A 14535-nucleotide genomic window follows, 5' to 3' on the forward strand; every position below is an offset into this window, starting at 1 on the left:
GTCCATTCTAAATTTGTTACAGCTGGAGTTTCCGTTGTGGCTTAGCAGAGGCAAATCTGGCTAGTATCCATAAGGACACAGACAGGTTCAATCCCTGGCCTCACTCAGTGGGTTAAGGATCCAGCGTTGCTGTGAGCTGTGGTGTGGGTTGCAGGCTTGGCTAGAATCTGCTGTTGCTATGGCTGTGGCGTAGGCCAGCAGCTATGGCTCCAATTCAACCCTGAGCCTGGGAACCTCCATATGCCGCAGGTGCAGCCCTAAAAAGACAAAAATAAATAAATTAATTAAATAAAAAATAAATTAATAAAGATATTACAGCTCTTTGTTGAAAATTACTTGTCCACGCTCTTAGAAGATTTAGAACTTTAGTCTGGAAAAATAATTTTGTTTTCTCAGCCCTATTTTAGAATTAGAAATTTCTATTACAGGGCTTCCTGTGTGGCTCACAGCATAACTACTCAGCTTTGCTTCTACTGTGGCTATGGCTCAACCCCGGGCTTGGGAACTTGCTGCAGGCATGGGGGCGTGGATTGCCATTGCATAAAACCATATAGCAGTTTTGAAAGTTTTTAAAATTCTAGTCTTGGGATTCCTTGGTGGCCTAGTGGTTAAGGATTTGGCTTTGTCACTGCTGTGGCTTAGGCGTTTTTTTTTTTTTTTTTTTGTCTTTGTTTTTTCCTTTCCTTATTAAGGACACACCTTGGCATATGGAAGTTCCCAGGCTAGGGGTCGAATCAGAGCTGCAGCTGAGGCCTACACCACAGCCACAGCAGTATGGGATACTTAACCTATTGAGTGAAACCAGGGATCGAACCTGCATCTACATGGATACTAGCCAGGTCTGTAACCTGCTGAGCCACAGTGGGAACTCTCAGCTGTGGCTTAGTTTGATATCTAGCCCAGGAACTTCTGTATGCTGCAGGCATGGCCGAAAAAAGATGGCATCATAACCAAAGTTTCCCTCTATCTGTAGTTTCTCTAAAAGGATAAATTGATCAGTAAAAGTTTTTATGCTAGTAGGTTTTTAAAATTAATTATTTTATTTTGAGGTTATACCTGCATCATGTGTGTAAGTTTTTTGACCAAAACCTGAGCCACAGTTGCAACCTCCACCACAGTTGCAGCAGTGCTGGGTCTTTTTAACCCACTGAGCCACATTGGAACATCTCTGATAGTTTTTTTTGGAACACAACTTTTATTTATTTACTTAGCCATGCCTGCAGCATGCAGAAGTTTCTGGGCCAGGGATCAAACCTGAGCCACAGGATTGACAATGCCAGATCATTAAACCGCTAGGCCACCAGGGAACTCTTAGAACACAACTTTTTAAAATGCTTTGTTGAGGTGTAATCGATTGTAAACATCACATATTGAACAATTTGATGAGTTTGGATGTATATACACGTCCATGAAACCATCATACAATCAAAATAGCAAACATAACCAACATACCAAAAGGTTTACTAGTGTCCTTTTGTAAGTACTCCTTGCTACACTTACTACACTTGCTACTCCGCCATTTCTCAGTAAGTACTCATCTTGTTGTAGATGAGTATGCATTTTGTGGAATTTAGTATAGATGACAATTCTGATAGTATTTTAGATAAAGAGCCATTTCTAGTATAATTTTTTTTTCTAATAGGTAAAATATAGACCTGTGTTTGTGATATTGATTTTATTTTATTGGCTTAGAGCAGCCTTTTTTTCTTTTCTTTTCTTTTTTGTCTTTTTGCCTTTTCTAGGGCCACTCCCTCTGCATATGGAGGTTCCCAGGCTAGGGTAATAGGAGCTGTAGCTGCTGGCCTATGCCAGAGCCACAGCAACTCGGGATCGGAGCCACATCTGCAATCTACACCACAGCTCACGACAACACCAGATCCTTAACCCACTGAGCAAGGCCAGAGATCAAACCCGCAACCTCATGGTTCCTAATCGAATTCATTAAGCACTGAGCCACGACGGTAACTCCAGAACAGCCTTTTTCAATTAGCTTAAGCTATAATGCACTAAAGCAGTATTACTCAAACATTAATTTGCATCATAATCACTTGGAGTAACTCTTAAACCACTCTAGAGTTTCTGATTTAGTAGATAAAGGACGAGGCCAAGAATTTTCATTTCTTTCAAGTTCCCAGGTGATGATGTTTCTGGTTGAGGAAACCACACTTTGTGAGATACATTTCTTTAAAACATTCATTGTTGGTAGTAAATTAACTTTTTTTCGAAGCATCTAGAATGGTACAATTTCCTTGGAGAAATTGAGAAAATATTCGGTAATTTTCTTCGTTCAGTGGTTAAAATGAGGAACCCCGTTGAAAAAGACTGCTTGGGAGGTATCTAATTTGTGTGGTAAAATGGACATGTAGTATAATAATCCTCAGTGTTTAAAATGTTTCACTACTAGGCGTTCCCGTCGTGGCTCAGCAAAAACAAATCTGGTTAGGATCCAAGAGGACGCAGGTTTGATCTCTGGCCTTGCTCAGTGGGTTAAGAATCCGGTATTGCTGTGGCTGTGGTGTAGGCTGGTGGCTACAGCTCCAAATCGACCCCTAGCCTGCTAACCTCCATATGCTGAGGGTATGCTCTAAATGACAAAAGACCAAAAAAAAGAAAAATTAAATAAAATGTTTCACTATTGGAGTTCCCATTGTGGCTCAGCTGTAATGAACCCTACTAGTATCCATGAGGTCGAAGGTTCAATACCTGGCCTCACTCAGTGGGTCAAAGAATCCAGTGTTGCTGTGAGCTGTGGTGCAGGTCGAAGACAAGGCTTGGATCCTGTGTGGCTGTAGCTGTGGTGTGGCCTAGCACCTAGAGCTCCAATTCGACCCCTAGCCTGGGAACTTCAGTATGCCTTGGGTCTGGCCCTAAAAAGACATGCGCACACACACAGGCGTGTGAGTAAGACAAATAAATTTCACTATTCTCCTGTTTCAGTATTTAGTGAATTAATTTATACATTAAGGAAAAAAACTTTCTCCTTTTAGACCATTTATAGAATGATTTTAGGCTTTCTTTTTTGTTTTCAGGGTTGCACCTGCAGCCTATGGAGGTTCCCAGGCTAGGGGTCGAATCGGAGCTGTAGCCGCCGGCCTACGCCACAGCCACAGCAATTCGGGATCTGAGCTGCGTCTTTGACCTACACCACAGCTCGCGGCAACGCTGGATCCTTAACCCACTGAGCATGGCCAGGGATCAAATCCGCAACTCTGCAATTCCTAGTTAGATTCGTTTCCACTGCGCCACGACGGGAACTCTTCTTTTTTTATTTTTAAACATTATTTTATTTTTCATTTTACAGCAAAACCTGCAGCATATGGAAGTTCCCAGGCTAGGGGTCGAAGTGGATCTGCAGCTACAGGCCTAAATTGCAACCACAACAATGCCAGATTTGAGCTGTGTCTGCAATCCATGCTGTAGTTTGCAGCAACGTTGGGTCCTTAATCCACTGAGCGAGACCAGGGAGTAAACCCACATCCTCGTGGAAACTATCTTGGGTTTCTTAAGCCCCTGAACCACAATGGGAACTCTTAGGCTTTCTTTTAAATAAATAAAGATTTTTTATTGGAGTTTAGTTGCTGTACCTTTTTTGGAGGAGGGGGCACACCTGCGGCATATGGAGGTTCCCAGGTTAGGAGTCAAATCAGAATTGCATCTGCCAGCCTATACCACAGCAACGCAAGATCTGAGCTGCCTCTTTGACCTACACCACAGCTCACAGCAATGCCTGATCATTAACCCACTGACCAAAGCCAAGGATCGAATTTGCATCCTCATGGATACTATTTGGGTTGCCACAGCTGAGCCACAACAGGAACTCCAGTATGATATTATTTAAGTTACAGTTGTACAGTATAGTGATTCACATGTTTTAAAAGTTATATTCCATTTATAGTGATTAGAAAATATTGACTATATTCCCCATGTTGTACAATACATCCTTATAGCTTATTTTATATGGTAGTTACATCTTAAATCCCCACTCCTATATTGCCCCTCCTCCCTTCTCTCTCCCTGCTGGTAACAACTAGTTTGTTGTTCTCTTTGGGTCTTCTGCTTTTTTTTGTTATATTCAGTAGTTCGTTGTAGACTCTGTATTTGTCTTTCTTTGTCTGACTTATTTCACTTAGTGTATGCCCTTTAAGTGATTTTAGGCTTTCTTGAAAGTAAAGAAGATTTGTTTGATGTGTCTTGTTTTTAGAGTGTGACAGAAAGGAAGTTTCACGTGTAGTTTATCACTGTATTTTAAAGTTATGTCTATAGAAATGGATAAGTCAGTCGATAAAGGCTGACCAAAAGTAGGTTGTCAACAATAAGAAAAAACTAAGCCAATTAAGGGCAGTTTGCGTTGTCTTAAGAAGTAGACTCAGTCATTGTAAAGAAAAAAAAATGGTATATAATTATAAATTTCTAAGACTATTTTTTTTAACTTCAGTAGTTCTCATGTTTTATTTAGAAAATGTCTACTTTGTTTTTGTCATCCATACTCTTGTTAACTGGAATATCTTCCTATTTTGAATTTAGGGCAGCAGCAATGACTCTGCGCACAGTATTATTGTCATTGCAAGCACTACTGGCAGCTGCAGAACCAGATGATCCACAAGATGCAGTAGTAGCGAATCAGGTAAGGCAGCTGCTTTTGAAGGCCGTCCTTTTTCTTATCTGTGAGTCTCTGGTGGTTTATAGTGTTAACAGATAAATATCCTCCTGTTGAAACTAAATCTTGAAATGGTTTCCTTTCTTGCTGTCAGATTATTAGGTGTAATAAGGAAGACACGTAGTTCCTGTCGTGGCTCAGTGGTTAACAAACCTGACTAGTAACCATGAGGTTGCGGTTCGATCCCTGGCCTCGCTCAGTGGGTTAAGGATCCGGCGTTGTTGTGAGCTGTGGTGTAGGTCACAGACATGGTTCGGATCCTGTGTTGCTGTGGCTGTGGCATAGGCCAGCAGCTGCAGCTCAAGTTCAACCCCTAGCCTGGGAACCTCCATACACCACAGGTGGGGCCCTAAAAAAAAAATAAAATAAGGAAGACCTAATTTAGTGATTTTTTTTTTTAACATACTAGTTTAATTTGGTATATGGTAGATGCTTTTTTACTAGCATATTATATAATTTTTAAGCATACAATGTTAAGTGAATTATAGTGAACACTTAACCCACCATCTAGATCCTATGGTTCACATTTTACTTCATGTGATTTACCATGTGTGTAGCCATTTATCTGTCTCTTAATTGTGTGATCATCCTTCCCTGATGATAATGTTAACTAGCTCCAGCTGTGGCACCAAAGTGGCATAGTGAAGGTTATCAAGGACCTTGTAATTGTCAAATGGAACAAATATTTTTCAGTTCTGATCTTTTTTTTGCGGGAGGCTGCATCCATGACATAAGTTCCCAGGCTAGAGGTCGAATCAGAGCTGTAGCCAACAGCCTACACCATTGCCACAGCAACACTAGATCTGAGCCACGTTGCAGCCTACACTCCAGCTCACGGCAATGCCAGATCCTTAACCTACTGAGCGGGGCCAGGGACTGAACCCACGTCTCATTGGTATTAGTCAGGTTCGTTACCACTGGGCCACAATCGGAACTCCTTCAGTTCTGATCTTTGATTCCAAACCACAAGTCAGCAAATTACAGCTAGACTGACTGTAAATAATATTTTCTTGGAGTTCCCATTTTGACTCAGTGGTAATGAACCTGACTAGTTAGCCATGAAGGCTCGGGTTTGATCCCTGGCCTTGCTTAGTGGGTTAAGGATCCAGTGTTGCTGTGAGCTGTGGTGTAGGTTGCAGACTCTGCTTGGATCTGGCATTGCTGTGGCTGTGGTGTAGGCTGGTAGCTTACAGCTCTGATTCGACCCCTGGCCTGGGAACTTCCATGTGCCACAGGTGTGGCCCTAAAAAGACAACAACAAAAAAGTATCATTTATTAAAACACAGAGACCCACCTTTGTTTATAGCTTCAAGTGGCAGAGCTGAATGATTATGACAGAAACAGTATAGTCTGAAAGCCTGAAATAATAATTATCTAGTCCTTTAAGAAAGTTTATCAACTCGAAGTTCCATCGTGGCTCAGTGGTTAACAAATCCAACTAGGAACCATGAGGTTGCAGGTTCGATCCCTGGCCTTGCTTAGTGGGTTAAGGATCCAGCGTTGCTGTGAGCTGTGGTGTAGGTCGCAGACGTGGCTTGGATCCCTCGTTGCTGTGGCTCTGGCATAGACTGGCGGCTATAGCGCCAATTAGACTCCTAACCTGGGAACCTCCACATGCTGCGGGAGCGGCCCTGGAAAAGGCAAAAAGACAAAAACAAACAAAAAAAGAAAGTTTATCAACTCATATTCTAAGCCATTAGGATTTATTGAATCTTGTTTTATTTTTGTTTTTAATCTAGAAATATTATCTTGCATTCTGAAATGCTACTACCTTCTCTTACTGTCTTTATAGTTGGGATTTTTCCCTCTTAGTTCCTACAATGATTTCTTTTCCCTTTTAAATATGCATTCCCTGTTCTTACATTGTTTCTTTTAGTTATATACTCTTACTTGGATGATCACATCCATATTGATGTTACCACCTACCTCTATGTTGATGTAATGTTCAAGCTTGACCTCTCTCCTGAGCCCAAGAGCATGTTTGAAACTGAATAGCTCTATATAAATGTTCCATGGATACCTTAGTATATAACATTACTAAAACTGAATGGAGAATCTTTTTTTTTTTTTTCTAATTTTTTAGAATTTTTTTGTCTTTTTGCCTTTTCTAGGGCCGCTCCTGCAGCATATGGAGGTGCCCAGGCTAGGGGTCTAATTGGAGCTGTAGCCACCGACCTATGCCAGAGCCACAGCAACGCAGGATCCAAGCCGCATCTGTGGCCTACACCACAGCTCATGGCAATGCCGGATCCTTAACCCACTGAAGGAGGCCAGGGATGGAACCCACAACCTCATGGTTCCTAGTCAGATTTGTTAACCACTGAAGCCACGATGGGAACTCCCTCAGTGGAGAGTCTTAAACTCTATAAAGGTGTCCATCCTTATGTAGTATAATCAGTTTAGTTATATGTCCAAGTCATAGACTTGGAGTACTTCTCAGTTTCTTTTCTCTTGTATTCCAGTATCTGTCATACTACTACTCTGATTTCTTAAGTTCACATGTTTTAAAGGAGTTCCCATTGTGGCTTAGCAGGTTAAGAACCTAACTAGTACCCATGAGGATGCAGGTTGAGTCCCTGGCTTTATTCTGTAGGTTCAGGAACCAGTGTTGCCCCAAGCTTGTGGGTGTGGCTTGGATCTGGCATTGCTGTGGTGGTGGTGTAGGTTAGCAGTTGTGGCTCCGATTTGACTCCTGTCCTGGGAACTTCGATATGCTGTGGGTGCGGCCCCAAAAAGAAAAAAAAAAAATTTCTCCTTTGCTGTGATGGAGTTCCCTACCTCAGCCTCTTCTTTCCTTCATCTTCTATACTAACAGCAGTTAGCTTTATAAAGTGTAAATCTTACTTCTCTTTATTACTAAAAACCTATTAGTAGCTCTACTGTTACCTACTTGGTAAGTCTAAATTGTTTAGTTTGAAGAGTTCCTCCATGATTTAAATTATCTGTAAACCCAGTTTCACCTCCTGAATTTTTCTTGTACCTGAAACTCATGCTGTTCAAGATGGTGTTCATCCCTACATGTCATTTCACCCAATCTGCCGTGTTTCCTCTGCCTGAGGAGATCTTTCCTCTTAGAAACTTCTTCCTTTCCTTTGAAAAGCTGTTCACTCTCTGTTTTATGTATATCTTTGTTCATCTGTTCTGCTGTTACTTGTTTTTGAGTGCTTAGAATTACAGTTTAACATGTTATTCATTCATTTTTTGATGGAAGAATGACTTGAGCCCTAGCTTCATTTTCTTGTTAAGTTCTGAGCTTCGCAGGTTGAGGTTTGACTCAAAGTTTTTTCCTAGCTCTATTCAATAATTTGACTTATTTCTTTTTTAATAATGGTAGAGACTGGATTTATCATTTTAATATATAATAATATTTTATATAATATAAAATATTTTAATTTTTAATATATAATAATATTCAGTGCATATAAAACATCTGAAAAAGAACTATTAAAGTGAATTGAACAGTTATTTTAAATTTATACTTTGCTTTATTAAGAAATGGTGGTCCCAGAATATTTGAGAATAAATTTACCTCTTTCCAATGCATATAATAAGTCTTACCTTTTAAAAAGTACTCTATGATGAGTTCATAAACATCTCAAAACATGTGCTATAAGTTAGGATTTTGCATATGGGATTTTCTTGAGTCACTGTACAACAGACAGCAAAGCCTAGTTCTACTCTAGCCTGAACTGTGATTAAAACAAAAGTTGGTTACATTTATTAGTTAATTCCACGTAATTTTAGAAGCTAGTAATTCTGGTTAGTTGTATGTTTGCCAGCACAAAGTGATCGGAGACATCTCTAATTACTCCGTTTAAGTATTAGTTTTCTACTCCCTTGTTGAAATTGGAAATTAAAGTTGATAAGTGTCTTTGTCTTTCTTCCACTGATGCAACTTGTGAATCACAGTTTCAGATCAGTCTTTTCTTGAGCGACAGTTTATTTGCAATGGAACATGAATCGCTCGTATTTTAAATGTCTATTAATTTACATTTTATTTCAAAAAATCAGGTTTTTAGGCATAAGAGATGAGCTACTATATATTTAATATTATAACTATTATCATGTCAATCAATTTTTTTTTCTCATGTAGTACAAACAAAATCCTGAAATGTTCAAACAAACAGCTCGACTTTGGGCACATGTGTATGCTGGAGCACCAGTTTCTAGTCCAGAATACACCAAAAAAATAGAAAACTTATGTGCTATGGGCTTTGATAGGGTAAGTACCATAAATGCATGTTAATTTTTATATATTCCTTAATTTTAACTTGCAAATCCTTGGCTGACAAAAAAGTGTCTCAAAAATAATCTCAACCTGGAGTTTCCATTGTGGCGCGGTGGAAACAAATCCAACTAGTATCCATGAAGGTGCAGTTTCAATCCCTGGCCTCACTCAGTGGGCTAAGGATCCAGCATTGCTGTGGCTGTGGTGTAGGCCAGCAGCTGTAGCTCCTATTCGACCCATAGCCTGAGAACTTCCATATGCCTTGGGTGCACCCCTTTAAAAAGAAAAAACCTCTAAATCTAATTTTGATAAACTAACTTTCTGTTAATAAAAGTAGTGACTTTTCTTTTCCTTTTGCTCATTCCTGTCATTGATTTTAGAAGGTTTTTATGCACTGTAAGTACAAGGCAACTTAAAAATGAAAAAAACAAGTGTGATTTCTCAATCGAAAGACAGTGAGTGATGCAGTACTTTAAAAGTATTTTCTTGAAATTTGATTTTTTTTGTCCCCTTTTCCTTTCTACAGAATGCGGTAATAGTGGCCTTGTCTTCAAAATCATGGGATGTAGAGACTGCAACAGAATTGCTTCTGAGTAACTGAGACATAGAGCTGCTGATATAGTCAAGCTTGCCCCTTCTTGAGGAGCATCAACATCTGTTATTTTTAGGATTCTGCATAGATATCTTTTAAACTGGCATTCTTGCCTAATGATGTTATCTAGGCACCATTGGAGACTGAAAAAAAAAATTTCATGCTCTGTAAATAAAGCTAATTAAACGTCTGTGTAAATTTAAAAAGGGGAAATACTTTTTTTCTTACTTAATAGTGTAAAAATTATTTGAGCTAAGCTAAAACCATGGAAAAAACATGCTACTTTAGTGTTTAGCAGTGTACCAAGACTAAGCAAGAATTTGCTTCAGGATTTCATTGAATAATTAAGATAATATTTTGAGTGTGTCAGGGCCATTCAAATTGTTGGTGTTGCATCACAGCTACCTTAACTGTTTTTTAACATGGATCCTCTGTGCCTGTGAATTTACTTGCATGCTTGTACTTGACTTCTTAGGATGGGTAGCTGAAAAGACCACCATTTTAAGCATTTGAGAATTCTTAAATATGCGTTTTATCCAGAATTGAAGATGGTGACCTATTCAGAGCCTTTTTGTCCTTGTCAATAGACTGGGACACCATATCTATTTTTTCCTTCTTAACCACCCACAGCTAATATTCTAATAGTAAATTTTTCTTTATTTGGTGGGGAAATATGCAGAGGGATAGTATCCCTTGCTCCATTTTTAGGATGTCCATTTGGAATGTTCTGTCACAGATCTTCACTCTTAAAACTTTCCTATGTAAGTAAATAATAATGTAAAAATGGAGCTGCCAGTTTTCTTTCTTTTACAAAAACAGTAAATACTTGATGTTGCAGTATTTCCAGATTTAATGAAAGAACACAACTTAGTTTTTCAGTGAATTTAACATCTTTCTATTTTTAAACTGATGAAATTTTTCTTTGGTAACTTGCAAGGATGAAATCACCTGTTTGCAGTTTTTTTAAGCCTAATTTTGGCTTTATGGAGATTGCTTTATTGGTTACTTTAAAAGTCACCCTTGCTTGCATTTCCCCCTATTTGACACATGAAAGCTGTGTTGGGTGTTTTACTGTACATACTTCAAATGCACATAGGAATAGAAGTGTGTTATAAATCTAGCTTTCTTTATGATGTTTCTGATAATATTGAGAATTGAAAACTTTACCTTCTCTTGTACATAGTCAGACTTTCTATACGTATTAAAGTTACATTTCATTCTAAGTTCAAAAGTTTGAAAATTATTAGTTTTGCAAGCTCAAACACTAATGTGACCATTTTATGAAGGGTGAAATGGATTTGTGTAGACAGTTCTAAACATAGAAATACAGTTACTAAATATTCAGGACCAATGCGAAACAACAAGAATGTAATGGAATTAGAATGAATTAAAGTAAGGTTGTATATTGAAAGTCATATTATAAAAGGTTTGCTTTTTTCAAGTGTTATTTATCTGAAATTATAATGGTTAAGTGTTTGGAACCATAAATTCAGCATAATTTCATTTGACTTCTCATTAATCTTAGAAGCAATAAAAGAACCATTATTAAATATGTTGTAATGTTAAGATGCGAAGGTTCTTCCAAAAACTTGTAAGGCTTTCCTAATCAATAGTAAACTCTTGTAGTTGATATTATTGCATACTAAATACAAGTTGCTGTTCTTTTCCCCTATATATTTGCTTACGTATAAATTTCTTTATACAATCATTTCCTTTAATTGTTGTAATTTAGTTACTTTCTAAAGATGCCAAAGGAAACAGATTTTTTCTTTATTTATTTTAAATAGTTAAAACCCTGTACTTTTCTTTATGTTTTTGAAGTAAGGTTGAAATTGTGTGAAAATGTGGACAGCTTTGTTCCATTGTTGGTTAGAATTAATTTTTTTTTTTAGTGGAGGGTGGCATGGTAATATTAGTAATATTTGGATTATTTTAAATATCAAACACTTTTACCCAGTTTACTATTTGCCTATAGTAATGTTATCAGGGTATATTTAATTGTCCTGTGGTTTGACAGATGAGAGAGAACTCAGAAGTTACTAAAGGTCAAGCATTACATACTTTGCTCTTGGAGGCAGCTATACCTTCCTTGCCTATGACTTTTATGCACATTAGCCCCTTAGGCTATACTCATCTAACTACAGTTTAACATCACCAGTGCCCAGGAAATGGAAAAGTACAATATTTGGTATGAGAGGTTTTCCATAGGATTTTTCATGTCAAAAATTTACCTCGTTTACATTTAATGTATCATCTCTTTCCTTTCTGGTACATTTCCCACTGTCATCTTCTGTTGTTTTTTTCATATTTTTCTACAGGTAGATTTATTTCCACAAACATAGAAATAAAGACAATTGCTTTTTTTCTGTGGTCTTGTATATGTTTGGAAAAAGGACACTAAAAGTACAGGTCTAGGGAAAGAAGGGTGCCCTGGTGGAAATTATTTTTATAATTCTCAATCTTTTGTGATTTGTCAGTTGTGAAGGCCTCAAAAATTGTGGTTAAAATATATATAGTTTTATCCCTTTTAGGGCAGACAGATTTGCTACAAGTCACTGATAATTTAAAAGGCTTTTAATGTAATCAGGTCTATTTCCTGAGTATGTGCCTAACTTTTAAAAGAACAAATAATTACTTTTGTAGTGTTTCAGTACAGATTACTGAATGAACGAGTAGCAGTTTGTGACCCAAATAAGTAAACAGTAAGAGGCATATAAATATTCGAGGAACTTGGTACTAAATTAGGTGCTCTGTATTGGCTCCCCAAATGTTTAGAATTGTGGCTGTGATTTATTTAAACACATAACACATTCAAGTATATATGGGGTGTGTGTGTTTGGATTCTGAGCATTTTGCTTTTGAGGAGAGTTATCTATGAAAGTAATTTTTCTTTTTTGGAAGTATTTCAACATTTGTAATTGCTGGTAGCGCTTAAAACTATGCAAAATTATTTTAAAGTATAAGAATTGGCAGATACAGTGGATATTGCTTGTTTATGCACTATAAAATGCAGCCTACCATTTACTGCTGCTTAGTAAGTTTATCTGTGTGAAAAGCAGTTCTTGGCTTTAAGTGCATGCCTGATTTGAACCTTTAAAACTGCAAATAGCGATATAATGATGTTTCTACAATCATAGTTAGCAACACAGGAAACAAAAGCTTTTTTTTTTCTTTTTTTTCCTTTTTGCTGTTTTAAAGATGGATTTGGGCATGGAAGAGCTGGAGCCAGGTATACTTTGTTGTACATAGGTGGGAACATGATTGGGATAGGAAAAGGAAGCTGTTTACAGTTAACTTTATTTCATGGACTTTTACAAAACAATGTTTTTTAATCACTTTTTCTAGTTCAAGAAATTTCAATTCCAGGGTACAAACCATTGATTTTAAAACTTTGCATTTCCATTCTTTTAGTGCCAGTTTAAAATAAATGCTTAGCATTAACTATTTGCTACCACTTGGGAAGAAGGCAACTTGAAGTATTTACTGATAAAGAGCCTTTTCTTCAAGTGTGACTTTTCTGCAGTGTCTCCATATTATGTCACATGTTCTATTTGCACTGTTGCAATATGGGTCAAAAATCTTGTGGCATGGGGTAGGGGAATGTCAGTATCTCATTTGTCCCATTTGTTCTGTTACACTTCACTGAACTGATCTACCCTCATAAACCTGTGGTCATCACCTAAATGTAAGTTGCTAATGTGTCACTTTTTGCTTGGTTATTTCAACCAAGCATTGAATATATATATGTATATGTATGTGTGTATACACACACATGCACACACATATATGTATGTTCAATGCTGCTATATATAATCAGGTGTGGCATGGTTTGTCAGTCTGGTTCTAGGGGTGAGCGGATTCAAATCATTTGCACTGTGCTGTTAAATGATCCTTGTTTGCTTGCTATTTCCTACTTTTTACAGGCATCATAATAAAAGCTAGACTATTTCTTTGGGGGAAAAGAGACTTATTTAATGTAATTTAAAGACTTTTCCAATAGAAGATGAAATATTATTGAAAATAATATCTATTTTTTAGCTTTCAGCAATTGATGGTGCTTTGTTGTGGTGTCTGCTGGAAGTCTCCTGCCATTATAGGAATTCTCATTAACCTCACTGAGAAAGAATCTTGCTTGTTAGCTTCTCTAGATCTCTATTCTAAACAATCTGTTAGTGATGATAAATTCTGTAGGAGGATCTATCCTGAGCCGTTAACTTCCTGTAAGGGGAAAATGGGTGGGTTACCAGAAAGACCATTGAAGCAGGGTGGGCGGGGGGTGGAGGGTTGGGCATTTGTCTTGAGAATTAAAAACTACGAAACACTTTTGTACACAACTGATTTTTTAAAAAAAATAAACACATTTTTAAAGATGTTGAATTTTTTCTCCCCCCCTTACTGGGAATTCTTTAAAATAAATGCATGCATATTTTCCCCTGAAAATGGTTTATATCTTCTTTCTGGGTACTTATCAGCAGACAGGAAATTAGGCCTCCACATGACTTTTCAACAAGGAAAAGAACCTGGTAGATACTTCTCCTAGGCAAGTTTTATAGTGATGAGCATATGTTGATAAATGCAATAAATTATATTAGTGCTTTAAATGGGTTGAAATTATTTAATTGTAATTAAAGTGATTTATTTAAAAACACGGGAGTTCCTGTTGTGGCTCAGCGGAAATGAATCTGACTAGTATCCATGAGGATGCAGGTTCTATCCCTGGCATTGCTCAGTGGGTTAAGGATCCGGCTTTGCTATGAACTGTGATGTAGGTTGCAGGTGGTACTCAGGTCTGCCGTGGCTGTGGCTGCCATGTAGGCCAGCAGTTGTAGCTCCAATTTGACCCCTAGCCTGGGAACCTCCATGGGCTGTGGGTGCAGCACTAAAAAGATAACATTATTTGGCTTGGTTCTCATCCAAAATTTAAAGTACTCCAGAAGTAACTGATACTGAAAGTAATTTGATTGATTGATTGATTTTAGGGCCGCATCTGTGGCATGTGGATGTTCCTAGGCCTAGGGGTCGAATTTGAGCTGCAGCTGCCAGCCTACACCACAGCCA

The 14535-nt window shown here is 37.9% G+C and overlaps 1 protein-coding gene across 1 annotated transcript in view; it reads left to right on the top strand.

The window, feature by feature from the left end:
• The window catches only part of UBE2K (ubiquitin conjugating enzyme E2 K), a 71493-nt gene extending 59650 nt beyond the window's left edge, over window positions 1–11843 (top strand). Inside the window, exons 5-7 of the mRNA XM_047798356.1 lie at window positions 4525–4624; window positions 8751–8879; window positions 9412–11843. Coding sequence (XP_047654312.1) covers window positions 4525–4624; window positions 8751–8879; window positions 9412–9486 — 304 coding nt within the window. The 3' untranslated portion in view covers window positions 9487–11843. The remainder of the gene's footprint in view (window positions 1–4524; window positions 4625–8750; window positions 8880–9411) is intronic.
• The last annotated feature ends 2692 nt before the right edge of the window (window positions 11844–14535 follow it).

This window comes from Phacochoerus africanus, chromosome 10 (genome assembly GCF_016906955.1).
Source record: "Phacochoerus africanus isolate WHEZ1 chromosome 10, ROS_Pafr_v1, whole genome shotgun sequence".
NCBI classification, from domain to species: domain Eukaryota; kingdom Metazoa; phylum Chordata; class Mammalia; order Artiodactyla; family Suidae; genus Phacochoerus; species Phacochoerus africanus.